This window comes from Kryptolebias marmoratus, linkage group LG2, assembly GCF_001649575.2.
Source record: "Kryptolebias marmoratus isolate JLee-2015 linkage group LG2, ASM164957v2, whole genome shotgun sequence".
Classification (NCBI taxonomy): domain Eukaryota; kingdom Metazoa; phylum Chordata; class Actinopteri; order Cyprinodontiformes; family Rivulidae; genus Kryptolebias; species Kryptolebias marmoratus.
The window spans coordinates 19,894,667-19,909,070 of NC_051431.1; the positions used below are offsets into that span (position 1 = coordinate 19,894,667).

General features: G+C 41.4%; 1 protein-coding gene across 1 annotated transcript in view; it reads left to right on the top strand.

The window, feature by feature from the left end:
* mipepa (mitochondrial intermediate peptidase a) overlaps nt 1-14,404 on the top strand; it is a 30,149-nt gene that overhangs the window by 2,545 nt on the left and 13,200 nt on the right. Inside the window, exons 5-17 of the mRNA XM_017420040.3 lie at nt 742-805; nt 909-1,091; nt 1,365-1,521; nt 1,641-1,689; nt 3,240-3,300; nt 3,452-3,504; nt 4,349-4,502; nt 4,628-4,705; nt 5,788-5,995; nt 6,601-6,710; nt 6,842-6,916; nt 8,569-8,685; nt 13,815-13,936. Of these exons, the coding sequence (XP_017275529.1) occupies nt 742-805; nt 909-1,091; nt 1,365-1,521; nt 1,641-1,689; nt 3,240-3,300; nt 3,452-3,504; nt 4,349-4,502; nt 4,628-4,705; nt 5,788-5,995; nt 6,601-6,710; nt 6,842-6,916; nt 8,569-8,685; nt 13,815-13,936 (1,431 nt within the window). The remainder of the gene's footprint in view (nt 1-741; nt 806-908; nt 1,092-1,364; nt 1,522-1,640; nt 1,690-3,239; nt 3,301-3,451; nt 3,505-4,348; nt 4,503-4,627; nt 4,706-5,787; nt 5,996-6,600; nt 6,711-6,841; nt 6,917-8,568; nt 8,686-13,814; nt 13,937-14,404) is intronic.

Sequence of the window (14,404 nt, forward strand, 5' to 3'; positions counted from 1 at the left end):
GTGGTGATTTAGTGCTGTGTGGATGGGTACAGAGCACATATTGTGTGTCTGCGTTGCCAGTTTTTAATTCAAAATATTTTTCTAGCCTGGTCGGCTATAAAGGCGCCATATAATTACCATCCTTTTACCTACTGTCATTTTCTTTTGAAATTGCACATCATCCAACAAATCAAACAGAAGTCGACTTTATAAAAGCTTTCTGCTAAAATATGGGGTTGAGTACAATAAAAGCAGAAAAGAAAAGAATGAAAAACGAGTTCTCGTGTCTAGTTGAATCTATAAAAAAAATACCAAAGATAACACAGATTGAAAAAGATGAATTAGTTGAATACCTGACAGACAGACGATCAGCTGAAGGGCGAGTCGTCTCTCAGGTTGTTTTTTTAAAACAGGCATTATTTTCACATACTGTTTATCTGCTGTAGATGGTTATTCAGGCTTCTTTCCTAACTTTTAGGCACAATATGCTGTCATGATCAGGTACAAGAAGTGGATAGAAAACAAGTGGGGGGAAAAAACGCATCCAAAGGGTGAAAATCTTGACCCAGGTCACTAAAAGGTTACAAGAAAGTCGGGCTGCTTGGAAGTGACGTATTAAGAAATGAGCAGGAGGGCACTATTATTCTTTACAGTACTGTAGATTTGTTGACTGCTGCACCAGATGCATTTCCAAACTTATTTTTGTATGTAATAATGTGAAATCCGAAGACTGTTTTGAATATTTTGCGGTTGTCTTCTCAGGCGAGTGGCAGAGTTGTTCATGTTTGACTTTGAGATCAGTGGGATTCATCTGGATGACAAACTGGTGAGTTATTCAGAATAAGCACAAACCCATTGATAAGTCTGTTTTTGCTGATAAGTCTGTTTTTGCTGTGCGACACATGTTTATGTTCCCTCGGTTCCTGCAGAGGAAAGAGGCCGTTGTGCTCCACGTGAAGCTACTGGATCTGAGCAACGAGTTTCTGGTCGGCTCCCACATGCCAAACAGAATCGCCAAGTCTGTCATTCCTGAGCATCTGCGCGTGCACTTCTTGAGCGAGGGCAGCTTCATTCAAGTCGGCGGGCTACATGCCGATTCCCCCGACGACCTGGTGAGTGGCATCGAAACACTCTCTCTGTTGTCTAGCAGGTGGCAGCATTGTTACACCTCAGACTGTAAGGTTGGGTTTATGTAAACTAATTTAGAAAGTCTCTCTTTTTTAAGTGATGCAGCTTTAATTCTGATTCTTCTATCAACCACAGTACAAATCTAATTAATTTGTTTGGGAGTATTTACTTTTAGGAATATTTGAACCAACATTTTTGATCATTTGTAGCTACTGATCAAGTCTTTCCGTTCTTTCTGTCCTCTTTCCACCATGTAGCTTCGAGAGATTGCCTACAGGATTTACCTCTACCCTAACTCAGATCTGATGGAGTGTCTGGAGGAGCTGCTGAAATGCAGATACAAACTAGCCAAGCTGGTGGGCTACGAGTCGTACGGACACCGAGCCCTGAAGGGAACCATGGCCAAAACCCCAGGTTGATTTGCAGCATTTGTTATGTGATGCGATTTTTTTGTGACAGTTTTGCAAAACGTCTCTTCTTGGATGAGCTGTGCAGGTTTACAGAGTCTGTTTTTATCTTCTCAACTTCTGCAGAGACGGTGATGAGCTTCCTGTGGTTGTTAACAGACAAGCTGTCAGACAAGTATGGGCCCCTTTTCAGTCTGTTAAAGATTATTATAGACTTTAAAGGGGTGGTCCAGATCTTTTGAAGGAGTTCTTTGGGAGGCTTATAAACATTTAATACTTTACGTGTTGTCCTTGAACGCCCTCAGTTTGGAGAAACATTTTAATTCTGACCAGATGGACGAGCTAACGGCTGCGGGGTCCAAGACCCAAAGTTGATTTATTACCATCTTAAAACGACTCCAGTCTCAAACGTTTCACAGCGGCTCATTCATGTTGCCATCATTTTCACACGGCTCAGTTATTTACACAGATTTCTGTGATTATTCACCAGTGTAGTCGTCCTGCAGGTAATTACAATCCATCCATTCGTTTTCTTGACCTGCTTCTCCTTTCCGGGTCGCTGGGAGCTAACGCCTACCTGAGAGGCGGGGGACACCCTGGACAGGTCTCCAGTCCGTCACAGGGACACATGGAGACAAACAGGACAAACAACCACTCACCCTCTGACTCACCTCGGGACAATTTAGAGCTACCAGTGAACCTAACACGCATGTTTTTGGTCTGTGGGAGGAAACCGGAGTACCCGGAGTAAACCCAGGTATCCAGGTACTCCTCCCAGAAAGGCCCCAGGCCGGGAGGTGATCCTGCGACCTTCTCTCTGGGGACGGCTCTAACCGCTGCTCCTCCACGCCGCCACGAAATAACCATGGAATGTGACATTGATGGCGGTGTAAAGGTTTATAAGCTAGCATTCGCCTGAGCTGCTATGAAAATGTTCCTGACACTGGAGTTGTTTTAAGACGGCAGCAGTCAGTCTGGTTGAACTCGCCGTTAGCTCATCAGTCTCCAAACTGAGGCTGTTAAAAGAGCTGTCTATAACAAATAATCAATTTATGTATTTATAAAGCACTTTACAAACCATACAGGAACCAAAGTTCTATACAGGTGAAATTAAACCTAAAATAGAAGCAAACCAAATAGTAAAAAGCAGAAAGTAATCAAATACAATATTGACAATATACAGAAGAGGATAGGCGCAGAGGCTGGTCTGATGCTCATGTAAATAAGATATTAATTGGTTATTACCTTTCCGCAGAACCCTGCTTTAAAAGATCTGATCTGTTCCTTTTATTGTCTACGTTGTGAGGTGTTCATTATGTTTATTTATTAAAAAGTAGACCTTTTGTAGATCCACTCACTCGGTCTAAGTATCGGCTAGTTTTTGATCACCAGTGATTCACATAAAGAAGGCCTCACGCGTTTAGTGTTCTCATTTTCATGCAACTGTATTCTTCGCACGGTGGATTACTCAACCGGTCCAGACGCACGAGTGTCAGGTAGACCGGGAGACTCTAAATTACCCACAGGAATGATCGTGAGCTCGTTAGCCTGGCAGCCAGTCCAGGGTGTTTCCCTGCCTTCAGCCAAATGCATGCCGTGATCGGCTCTGGCCCCCGTTGACCCCGAGCAGAAAGAGGTGCACGCAGCCAGGAATTAATGCCTGCAGTCAGCTAACTCACAACTTGTTGTTCTTTTCTCCCCCCCCTCTCCCCTTTTATCTCTCAGAACAGCAAAAGATTTTCAGATGATGAGAGACATGAAGAAAAAACTCAACCCTCGTAATTCTGTGAGTTTTCTTCACAATCCTTTCGGATATTAAACGTTGCTCTCTCGATATTAGACTCCAGGTATAATTCTGTGTGTTTCGTGTGAATTGCTGTCAACCGGTTTCTTTTAAATTGTGCAAAAAGCCAACGAAGCGCTCTGTTTTGAAACAGGAGCTCATGCCCTGGGATCATCCATTCCTCAGTGGTGTCCTGCGCGCTGAAAGGTGAGAATTTTGTTCTTCTGAAACTTGTTCTTCCGGCCTGCTGTTTTTTTTTTTGTCTTTTTATTAAAGTCATGTTGATCTGTGGGTCTAAGTGATTGCGTTCCCATGTTGTTGGGAAGCACTAGTTGTTTTTGCGGCCCCGACTCGTCCTCAGGTGTCACTTGTTACAAAAGGTGTTATAGGAGAGGCATGGGAGCCGTCGCCTCCGACTCCTGTTTGAGATCATCTGAGCAATGAAGTTGATTTTTAGATTTTAAAGTTATTACTCTTTATGTATCTTAAAGTTATGCAGTTTAATTGAGATTGAAGTCGATTAAAATCAGAATATAATGCATACGACAGAGAGAATATTTCTGGAGTTGTTTATCAGAGCAGGCCGTTAATCATTCCTGGTACAACACAGATGTGGTGTTCGAGCTTGGTTTTGTGGTCTTTATCTGAAATGACTTTTAAGAAGCTTGAGTGGTTCTATTTTAAACATGGGTGGTCCAGGAGAGGCAGTCTTACCAGCCCTCAGCGCTGATAATCTGGTGACATCAGTTCACATCACACGTGTGCAACGTTCAGTAGATTTATCACTCTGTGGAAGTTATATGGAGGCCAGAAATACCACTTGATGCAGTTCTTTAATGCTTGAATTGATGCTTTCACCTCAGCCGATAAGCCTAAAGTTGTGTATTAGATTTGTTTTTATGTTAGAAATAGATATTTAATCATAAATCTTATCAGAAATCATTGGCTGGCCGAAACACTACAAGCTGCTCAGCAAGAATTGATTAAAAAGAAAAAAAAAATGCTTCTCTTGTTTCTAATATTCTGGTCTGTCTGTTTTTGCTCATTCCAGGTTCAACATAGAGCCCAGTCTGTACAGTCCCTACCTGTCTCTCGGCGCATGCATGGAGGGTTTGAACAACCTTTTCTCTCAGCTCTACGGCGTCTCGCTCATGTCTGAGCATCCAGGAGCCGGGGAAGTGTGGAGCGAAGACGTCCGCAAGCTGGTGAGTAAAGTCTCGAGCGACAGAGTAATTCCTCACCGGTGGCGAGTAGCAGACGTATATTTTGAGGCCCTGTTTGTATACTGTCTGTTCTTTTTGATTAAATCTTTGTGCGTTTCTGTGCCGAGGCTGTGGTGCACGAGACGGAGGGATTACTGGGATACATCTACTGTGACTTCTTCCACCGGCGCAATAAACCTCATCAAGTATGCATGAGCTCGCTCGCCGCTCGTTGTCTTAGCATTCACTTTACATCCAATACTGGTTTCATTGATTACAAAACGTCTGTATTTTTCACAAAATACAATTAAATATTACAAGAACGAACACAAGCTGTAAACTAATTGAGCTCCACCACAACTGGAAAGTGTTTGTCAGTAAATGGGGGGTTGAAATTTATGCACATTCAAATATTTTCTTATGTTTTTATAATAAATATAATATGACTTATCATCAGATGTTCTGATAACATAAGGAATAAACTGAGAACTCATTTAAACAACTAAAAAATGAAATAATATATTTGAGCCTGTGTTTGTTGCAGATAATAGAGTTTATAAACTTTCATGATACTACCGCCCCCATGTTTCACAAATGAAACATGGTTTTCATTGAGAAATACCAGGTGTTTTATTTCTTTCTTTTTAGACAACATTTCACAAAGTTTGTTTTTTGGTCTTATTTGTCAGCCATCCTGTCCAAATGATCTTTAGCGAATAGGAGCCACGCAGCGGGACACAACAAGGGACATTTGGTGCTCTTTATGAGAACTGGATTCATGAATGTTAAAACGAGCCAAAGTGAGGAAGGTATTTAGCTGCTGAGGAACTCCCCTCGCCTCCGGGGTGATTTCTCAGAATATGTCTGGAGCTTCATAAAGACTAAACTCTTCACACATTTGAACAGATCTGCCTGCTTTGGGTTCCTCAGAGTCTCCTCTGTGCTTCACTGTTATCAAAATCCAGTACTTTCCTTTTCTGGGAGTGAAATAATAGAGCACTCACTCCTGATTCTCATCCAATTTATAAACTACCTGACTCCAGTCATAGTTTCAAATTAGGTGTATTTAAAGGCTCAGGCTCTTCGTCACTCAAAATATGTTGCAACAGGTTGATCTTTTCCTCATAAAAGAAAGGAAAAATGACCAAGTGTGACAGGTTTGTGTCATTTGGGTTGAAGTACTAATACAATAATACAATACAAAAATACTAATACATGCAGAAAAGTTCTTCGATGTTGGAGTTGTGTCCCTTCTAACCCTCTCTGCCTCCTCTTCCTCCTCTCTCAGGACTGTCACTTCACCATCCGTGGCGGCCGCTGGTGTCAGGAGGCGGGGCGGTACCAGCTGCCCGTCGTGGTGCTGATGCTCAGTCTGCCCCAACCCACAAAGAGCGCCCCCACCCTGCTCACCCCGGGCATGATGGAGAACCTCTTCCACGAGATGGGGCACGCCATGCACTCCATGCTGGGACGCACTCACTACCAGCACGTGACAGGTTCTCTCACACACACACACACACACACTGAACCAAACTGCTAAATTTAGGTCTACTTTGGACATTGGGACAGGATTTAGTGAAGTAATAACAAACCAACAGTGTGAATAGTGATCCATGACATTTTAGTTGTTTTTTTTCTCCTGTAAATGATGCCTGTGTTGTCCCAAATGTCACAAGCTAGAATGACGTTGTTTGGTACAGAGCTAAAGGTTTTTAGTTACATGATAGTGACTTTAAAATGGAAGGTAAATCCGAAAGGTTTAGACTGTCAGAGCTGCCATTTGACGCCGTTTCTCACGTGAAAAGAAATGGGCGAAGGCCGAGTAATTCAAGAAGCCTAATGTATTTAACCTAATAACAGTATCCTCTAACTCAACTGGAGCCTGTTTCTTTAGTAGTCATGTTTACACTGACATGATTCTGAAGTTGAAGCTATGAAAGCTGAAATATCAGCTTTAGTTCAGCCGTATCTTTCCTCATTAAGCAGTTCTTTAAAAAGTTCTATTTTGATCAAGTGTTCGTTTTTTTTTTGTGCTCTTTCAGTTGTTTTCTCGCCTTCAAGAGCATGACTCAACAGTTTTCTTTTTTCTTTTTATTTTTAGGAACCAGATGTGCCACTGATTTCGCCGAAGTCCCCTCCATCTTGATGGAGTACTTCGCCACAGACTACCGAGTCCTCAGCCAGTTCGCGCGTCATTACGAAAGTGGACAGGTACGCCCAGACGCTCGGGTTGGAGGCCAGACGGCCTCAGATTATTGTTTGCATATGAATCTTTGTGTTATAAACGTTCAGGAGGATGGCTTTGGGTGCTTCAGTACCAGACGTGCTCTTTGTCTCGTCAGCCTCTGCCTGAGAGTATGGTGGCCCGTCTGTGCGAGTCCAAGAAGGTGTGCGGAGCGGCAGACACCCAGCTGCAGGTAAAACGATCAGCCTTCAGAGAAATAACTGGACGTCTTGGATTCAGTGCTTTTGTATAGACACAGTTCTTAGATAATCATCTGATGACAAATATCTGAACTGACTGCTGTAACTTTTTTTACAATCAGTAAAATTCCCATTCACTTCTAAACACTTGCTGGATGAAGCTACCAGAAATGTCCCATTTCTGTCGTTATTTGTGGTTTTTCTTTCTCTTTCTTCTCTCTAGCAGTTGTTAGTTTTGACGTGATTTACTTATATTATTAGTCATAGTAAATGTAGTTTATGACAGAAAATCTAAATAAGAAATTCCTTTTTGTGGTAAAATCTAGAAGATGTACAGCACTGGTAGGCAATCCTGATCCTCGAGGGCCACCATCCTGCATGTTTGACTTGTTTCCCTGCTCCAACACATCTGATTCAGTGATTAAATCACCTCTTCATGTTCTGCAGCCTGTTAATCACCCATTGATTCAAATCAGGTGTGTTGGAGCAGAAAAACAAGGAAAACCTGCAGGATGGTGGTCCTCCAGGACCAGGGTTGCCCACCCTCGAATTATAGAGACTAAAGGGAGACGTTACTGATTTTAAAAAATCCCTTCTCTCCTCCTCAGTAAAACATTAGACAATGTCTCCAGAGTTTAACCTTAACACTGTTTTAATGCACTGCCCTTTCCTAAAAACAAAAAATAAATTTCACCTACTGGGACATCAAGTCCAGAACAAGTTTCCCACAGGAGACAATAAAATTTACTGTAAAACTACAGAAAGGCCAAATTTTCATTTAGAAATCGTGTAGGATAATGAAAATCAAAAGAAATGTTAAAGCTGCTGCTAGTGGTTTATTAGGGTCACCATGGCAACCACACACCTGTGTCTGTTACTCCCTGATGGCAAACTTAAGAAAGGAAGATTAAAAAGTAAGCCTCAAACCACAAGTCCTATAGCGGTGAGAGACGAGCTGAGTGAAAAAGACCGAAGTCCCTACATTTTGATGAATAATTCAAACATTTACTAGAAAAGTAAAGTTTGTTTGAAGATTTGTAGGTAAGTTTAGACAACTTAAGAATTTGTGTCCTCAACAAGTTGAACCTGTTGTGTAAATAATTAAATAAATAAAAATCGTAAAACTTAGACAATTACAGTTAAAGATATCAAAATACCAGTTCAGTCAGGTAAAGTCCAACTATCTGTGACCCGTTTAGACTTTGAATGAAGCTGCGGTTCATTGGCACCTTTAATAAAGACATGAAGAAAAGCTGAATCCATACTTGTTATTATTTGTATCAAAAATAATCTTAAACTAAGTGTTTATGACTAATAGATTTACTTACAGAAGCCTTTTACCTGCCTCCTAATGCATCTCTTTAATTGCCAAATTGCCATGAAAAAAACTGAGTTCAGGTTTTTCTTTTTCACTCTGCTAAGAAACTCTGAAATAGAGTAAATAATATTAACAACTTTGGAGCAGAACGTCTGAAAACAGCTGTAGATCGACTTTTTGTGATGATTAATATTCCTGCCTGTGTGAAAGCCTTTAGTCCTTAAAGAAAAACGATGCTGTTTCTTTTGACTGCGGAGTTAGTTTTGGGTTTTTATTAATAATCGTACTTTTCACTGCGTTTGAGCTCGTCTGATGCCCTGTTGTCAGATTTTCTACGCCGTCCTGGACCAGATTTACCACGGCCGCCCGCAGCACCGCTCCACCACGGAGATCCTGAAGGAGATGCAGGAGAAGTTCTACGGCCTGCCCTACACGCCCAACACAGTGCGTCTCCGTCTGACTTCACGCTCTTTTTCTCATCCACCCTTGAAACAAACACTGTAATTTTAAGATCAGTTATAGTCGTAGCGGTTCCCTCAAGGCTTCCCCCCCCTCCCTCAACTCTACTTTGATCAGATTTCTTAAGCTTTCTTCTCACTTTCCCCTTTTTTTTCCTCATCTTTCCTTCCTTTCTTTCTGTCTCGTTTTATATCTTTCACCGAGGCACAGCAGCGTTTAAAGGATTAAAGCTCTTTTTGAAGCCCTGCTAAAATAACAAAGCGGAGAAAGACTTTTCTATGAGCTCTCCTGTGGGAGGTATTTGAAACTCTTCCTACCAGCCCTTTAATGAAAAAAAAAAAAAAAAAGGAGTATTATTTCCTTCACTTTTGCAGCTGTGGGTGAAAGGGGAGGAAGCCAGGAGGCAAATGGAATCAGACACACAGTCATAATTCAGCCAGAAGTGGCCTTCATACAGCGTTGACTCGGAGCTGTAATTATGTGGCGTGCCATCAGACGCTGAGACTACAGAAGAAACAGACCGGCGCTTTCCTGCTTGTTCCTCGCTCTTCTAGTCCCCTCTCCTCAGAGGTTGTGGTTTGGGTTATTTAGTTTCTTTCTGCTGCAATCATTTCTTTCAAATTTTCCAACCAGATACTGGAATCATCTCTCCACCAGCACCCCCCAAAAAAAAAACAAAAAAAAAACAGCTGAGGAAAAGTTTCCCCGGTGAAGGGAATATCTGAGTGGTTAACAGATTATAAACATCGGGGTGACTCTGACGTGTGTGTAGTTTATAGAGCGGGGATGTCAGGATCAGCTGGGAGGGACACAAACCACATGGTGCACCTGAAGATAAGTGGGGGGGGGAAGACAATTTAGGAGTTCTTCGTGTATTTAATTCCTCTGATAATTGATCGCGCACCAACGGTGTGTGTTGCTGCTTATGAAAGATGAAAAAAAAGGCTCAAGTTCAGTTTGGATCGAGCAAAGCGTGTCTTTAATCTGACACAGAAGGGGAAACGAGGTGAAGCGCCTGCAGTCTTCGGTGTGAGGATCAAAAAGGACGTCCCCGCTGACGGGTGACCCACATGCGCTCCTTTGGAGAAGTTGGCTTTAATTGTTTAATGTCAAAGGGATTAAAAAAAGTTTGGGAGTTTGGGAGTCATTTTGAAGGGTGACGGCTGCTTAAAGCATCTTCAAGAGAACCTGGAAAACTAAACGCAACGGTTCTTAGCAGCGTTTTGATCTGCTAAAATGTCAGAAGCACATAAATACATGGGAACCTGCGTTGTGGTGTTTTAAAAACCTGAAACGAAGACGAGCAGCATCTTTTTAAATTTCATATTGGTTCGTTTATCAAAGCATTTGTCCAACATTTTCTTTTTTACCGTTGCAAAGGAGGTGATGTTTTTGGTTGCTTTGTCCATCTGTTGGTAAGATTACTCTGCAACCAAACTGCACAGCTGCACACCTCATGGGTTAAGGATGATCCCTGTTGATTTCAAGGTCACGGGGTCAAATATCATGGGAACAGGTGAGCCCTTTGTGAAAACCTTCGCCACGGAGGTTCTGTTTTCTGTAATGTTGGTGGTTCTGTTTGTCTGCCTAATGAGCAGATTTGGATGAAATGTTCAGGAAAAGTTGAGGTTTTGATGCTGATTGATCCAGATCAGCCTCACCTTTCGGTGGAGTCTCGCCCTCTCCAAGTGCTTCTAGTCGTCTTATTTAAACGTTAAACAGGTGTTCTGTTCTCTGGGATCAGTCCGTACTGTCCGCGCCGCGCGGCGTAAACTCTGCTGACTTTCTTCAGCCCGGAGCTTCGTGAGCCGTGGTTTTCCTCAGGAGTGCAGTTCACTCTTATTAAAGTCCCTGCAGCCCAGAAGAGTCGTGTCAGCGTGACACTTGGCAGCCTGAGTGGGATTTTATTATTTTTTTAAGCTGCTGGACGAGCGGCCAACGCTTCAAACTGTCCAACAGCTGCTTCGGACATCACAACACTTTGTCTTCCACTCTTATATATATTTTTATTAACTACACACAAATGTATCTGCAGAACATGGCTATGAGCTGGTGTTCAGCTCGTTGGCTCTGTCCAATAACATCAATCACTGACACTGATTTATCTGGTAAATCCTGGTTGTGCTGCACAGATTTTATTCTTTCCAAGAAAGGCTCTGAAAAGTCATTTTATTATTATTATTGGCTCACCATGAGGGACTATCTGATATATTTTCTTCCAGTGTGTTAATATAACAAGTTATATATTTTAAGTCAATATTTTTAAGTCTTGACCATTACATTTTTGTCACAAGTGGTGTGCCATGGAAGTATAGTAATGTTTGTGTGTTTTAGTTACCTCTTTAGGATGGTTTCAGGTGAAAACACCTAACTTGTCAGGACCGTAGTCCTTGTGAGGACCACAGTCAAGTCCTAATACAGTGGAGCCTCATTGTGGGGTTAGGGTTGGGGCTAAGATATGAACCGAGTTAAGGTTAGGGTTAGACATGTACTGGTAATGGTTAGGTTTAGTTTAAAGGTCACTGTTAGGCAACAGAAGTCAACCCAGCTCAATATGGCTGCCACAGCGAATTAACATTAGCGATATTAACGATATTCAGCTAACATGTAATGTGGTATTAGCCAAGAATCATTAGCAAGTCCAACACACAGTAGGTAGGTAGGTACATTTATTTATATAGCACTTTTCAGCACAAGGCAACTCAATGTGCTTTACAACACAAGAACAAAATTACAGACAGTTACAGAACATGATAATGCAGTAATTAAACACAATGAAACACAAAAGCTAAGCAAGATAAACTAAACTAAGTGTACAGTTTGGATAAATAATCTAAAACATGAGAATGCTAAGCTAATGATACCGAGCTTTCTAAATAATACCAGACCCTCTATACGGCTATAAGGTCTAAACATAACTAAACTAAGGTACTAACATTACCAAGGCCAAATGTAAATACTAACAGATCACGTAGTTCTGCACGAGATCTCGTGATTTTAGGTATAATGTTACTTTTTAAGATTTGACCAAACCTCAGTTTTTTTTTAACATGAGGCGATCTTAGCTTAAAGTTGTTGAAAGGTGGTGGGTGTTACGCAGAAAGTGGTCATCTTTAGCTTTTAGTTTAACTTTTATCTCTTTGCGGTCAAATCATTCCCATTATAAAGGAATTAGTTTCAGTTTTCCACCGATTTTTGCCGTATTACCTGTCTACAGATCAGTCCTGACATGATGCTCGTTGCCCTGTGAGCCGAGTTTTGTGTCCAGATTAGTGAAGTAGATCAACAACAACAACCGTTGCGTTCGCGTGCCGGGATGAAGTCAGAAGTTATCTCGGACGTCGCAACACAAACCCTGTTATCGACCGCATCGTCGGGATCCGTTTTACCTCCATCTGGAGCGCAAATCCCCGTTTTTATTATTATTTACGAAGCCGTTATCAGTCTGACATAGTTTTGCTGCTGGCTGAATGTTTGAGCATTTGCCAGCTGAATTTCCCCAGAGTTTGCAGAGATCATAAAAAAAGAGAAAAAACTCCCGTCTTTATAGCTGCAGAGAGGGGGGCCCCTTCAGGCAACAGCAGGGGAGAGAAGAAAGGAAAGGAACGGGGCTTCCTGCCATTTAGGAGTTTCCATGTATGTCCTTTCTATAGAAGGACGTTTTCAAGCTTCAAATGGATGTTTTTCCCTCACAAATGAAGAGAAACGCTTGACTTTCTTATTATAATGCAGAGAACTTTTAATTGTTTGAGATAAACATCAGCAGACCCTTTTTATTTTTGTCTATATCGTCAGAGCTCATCTAAAGCTTTAAAATAAAAACTAAAACGATAGTTAGTATTTTTATCGGCTTTATGATTACGTCGTCACGTTTTAGCTTTAAATCCATCTTCTGTCAGCTTCTTTCAACTGCTTCCACAAGCTGAAACTTAAATCTACTAAAGCTGGGACTTAACTCTGGTCGCACAATACCGGTTCTGTTCGCTCCGTCTTCGCTTTGTCACGTTCGGTATTTGTGATCAGCCTTGCTTTTTTTCCCCTCCTCTCTCTTTCAGGTGAAAGTGCTAACAGATGCGCTGAATGCGGCCTTGTGCATGAGCGTCTTAACGTGATTTATGTTGGTCTTAAACAATTAGTGGGAGAGATTTTTTGGTTTTGTTTTGCTAAACTTTTTATTTGCAGAATATTAGAATTTCATGCGGCGTTTAAATCCTGGCGTGCAGAAGGCGCGGGCAGCGTGCCAACGGGAATCCACTCATTTAACAACATAACTGCAATTTGATTGTTTTATGTCTTCCTCACGGGCACGGAGTGCATCTCGTTTTTTTATTTTTTTCTCTGCTGTTAAGAAATCCACAGTCATTATATTCACCTGAACGTTTATCACCCCCAGAGGGGATGCAGTTCGCTCTCGTCTCTCGGTTTCTGGCGGCTCATTCTCGCCCCCCCGCCGTGGCAGGCAGGCGATCACGTAACTGCATGTATTCACGCGAATTTGGCTGTTAGCGAAATATTCCACCAACTACAGGACAGATTTTAACGAAACTCAACGAGCTCCTCAGACGTCCATCTACAGCTGATTAACTTGGAGTTGATTAAAGATGGCCGCCGCTTGTTATCAGCCTTAGCAAACACAAACATGTGTCTAACTCCGTCAGTTTTCTAGATGCTGAGCTAAAATGTGGTGTGGTAGTAGCTGAGAGTCGTTCCTATCACGTACTCTGAGCACTAACATATTGTGCCAACTCCGTTTTTAAAACTTGGGCATACAAAGCAGCGAGTAATATGCATTTTTTTTTATCAAAAATTGTTGCTTTTTTAAAATAGAATTTAAATTACAGAAGAAAGTTTGTGATAAAATAACATATCTTAAAGAAATAACATTATTTTGTCTCAGTATGTCATTTTCTCCATATCTTTTAACACATCGCCTTAAACTTTAATGTAAAATGTTGCGTTAAATTCATTTATTTTAATTAAATCTGATCAAATGTGTTTAAGTGTTATTGGTCATTTGTTTCTGACCTCGTCTTTGTTGCCCATCAAACCTATAACACTCAGCCAAAGTTGAAACCCGATGTTTTTGTTGATTTCCCGTTGGGTTTTGTCTTCAGGCGTGGCAGCTGAGATTCAGCCACCTGATTGGCTACGGAGCCAAGTACTACTCCTACCTGATGTCCCGGGCCGTGGCCTCCATGGTGTGGAAACAGTGCTTCTCTCAGGACCCTTTAAACAGGTGAGATGATAACGTTTAACAACGGCCATGAACAGGAAGAGGCTCAAACGAAGGGGGCAAATACTGCTTTGGTGGGTTTTAGTAAAGTATTTTTTACAGATTTATCTTAGTTTGTTTTTGGAAAATGAGGTAAAACGAATTGTTTGTCACTCATTCTTTTTGATTTTTTTGGTTTTTTTCTTTTTAATTAAACCCAAACAGAAGAATAGAACCAGAATGAGTAGTTCATGTTTCTTATTTCTCGTTTCAGTTTTAAGAGTTTTGAAAGGAAAGGATTGTTGAAATGATCAAAAACCTCCAAACTAGTGACAGTAAAGTTTGGGGATATAAACCTTTAGTCAACAAACAAGTACACTTTTTTTATTTTTAATAAAACCTAAGTATCAGGGTTCATATTCTCTGCTTAATTTATCAAAGGTTTTTGCACAGTTCCTTGCAGTTTTCACTAGAGCTGCACCGATTACAGAT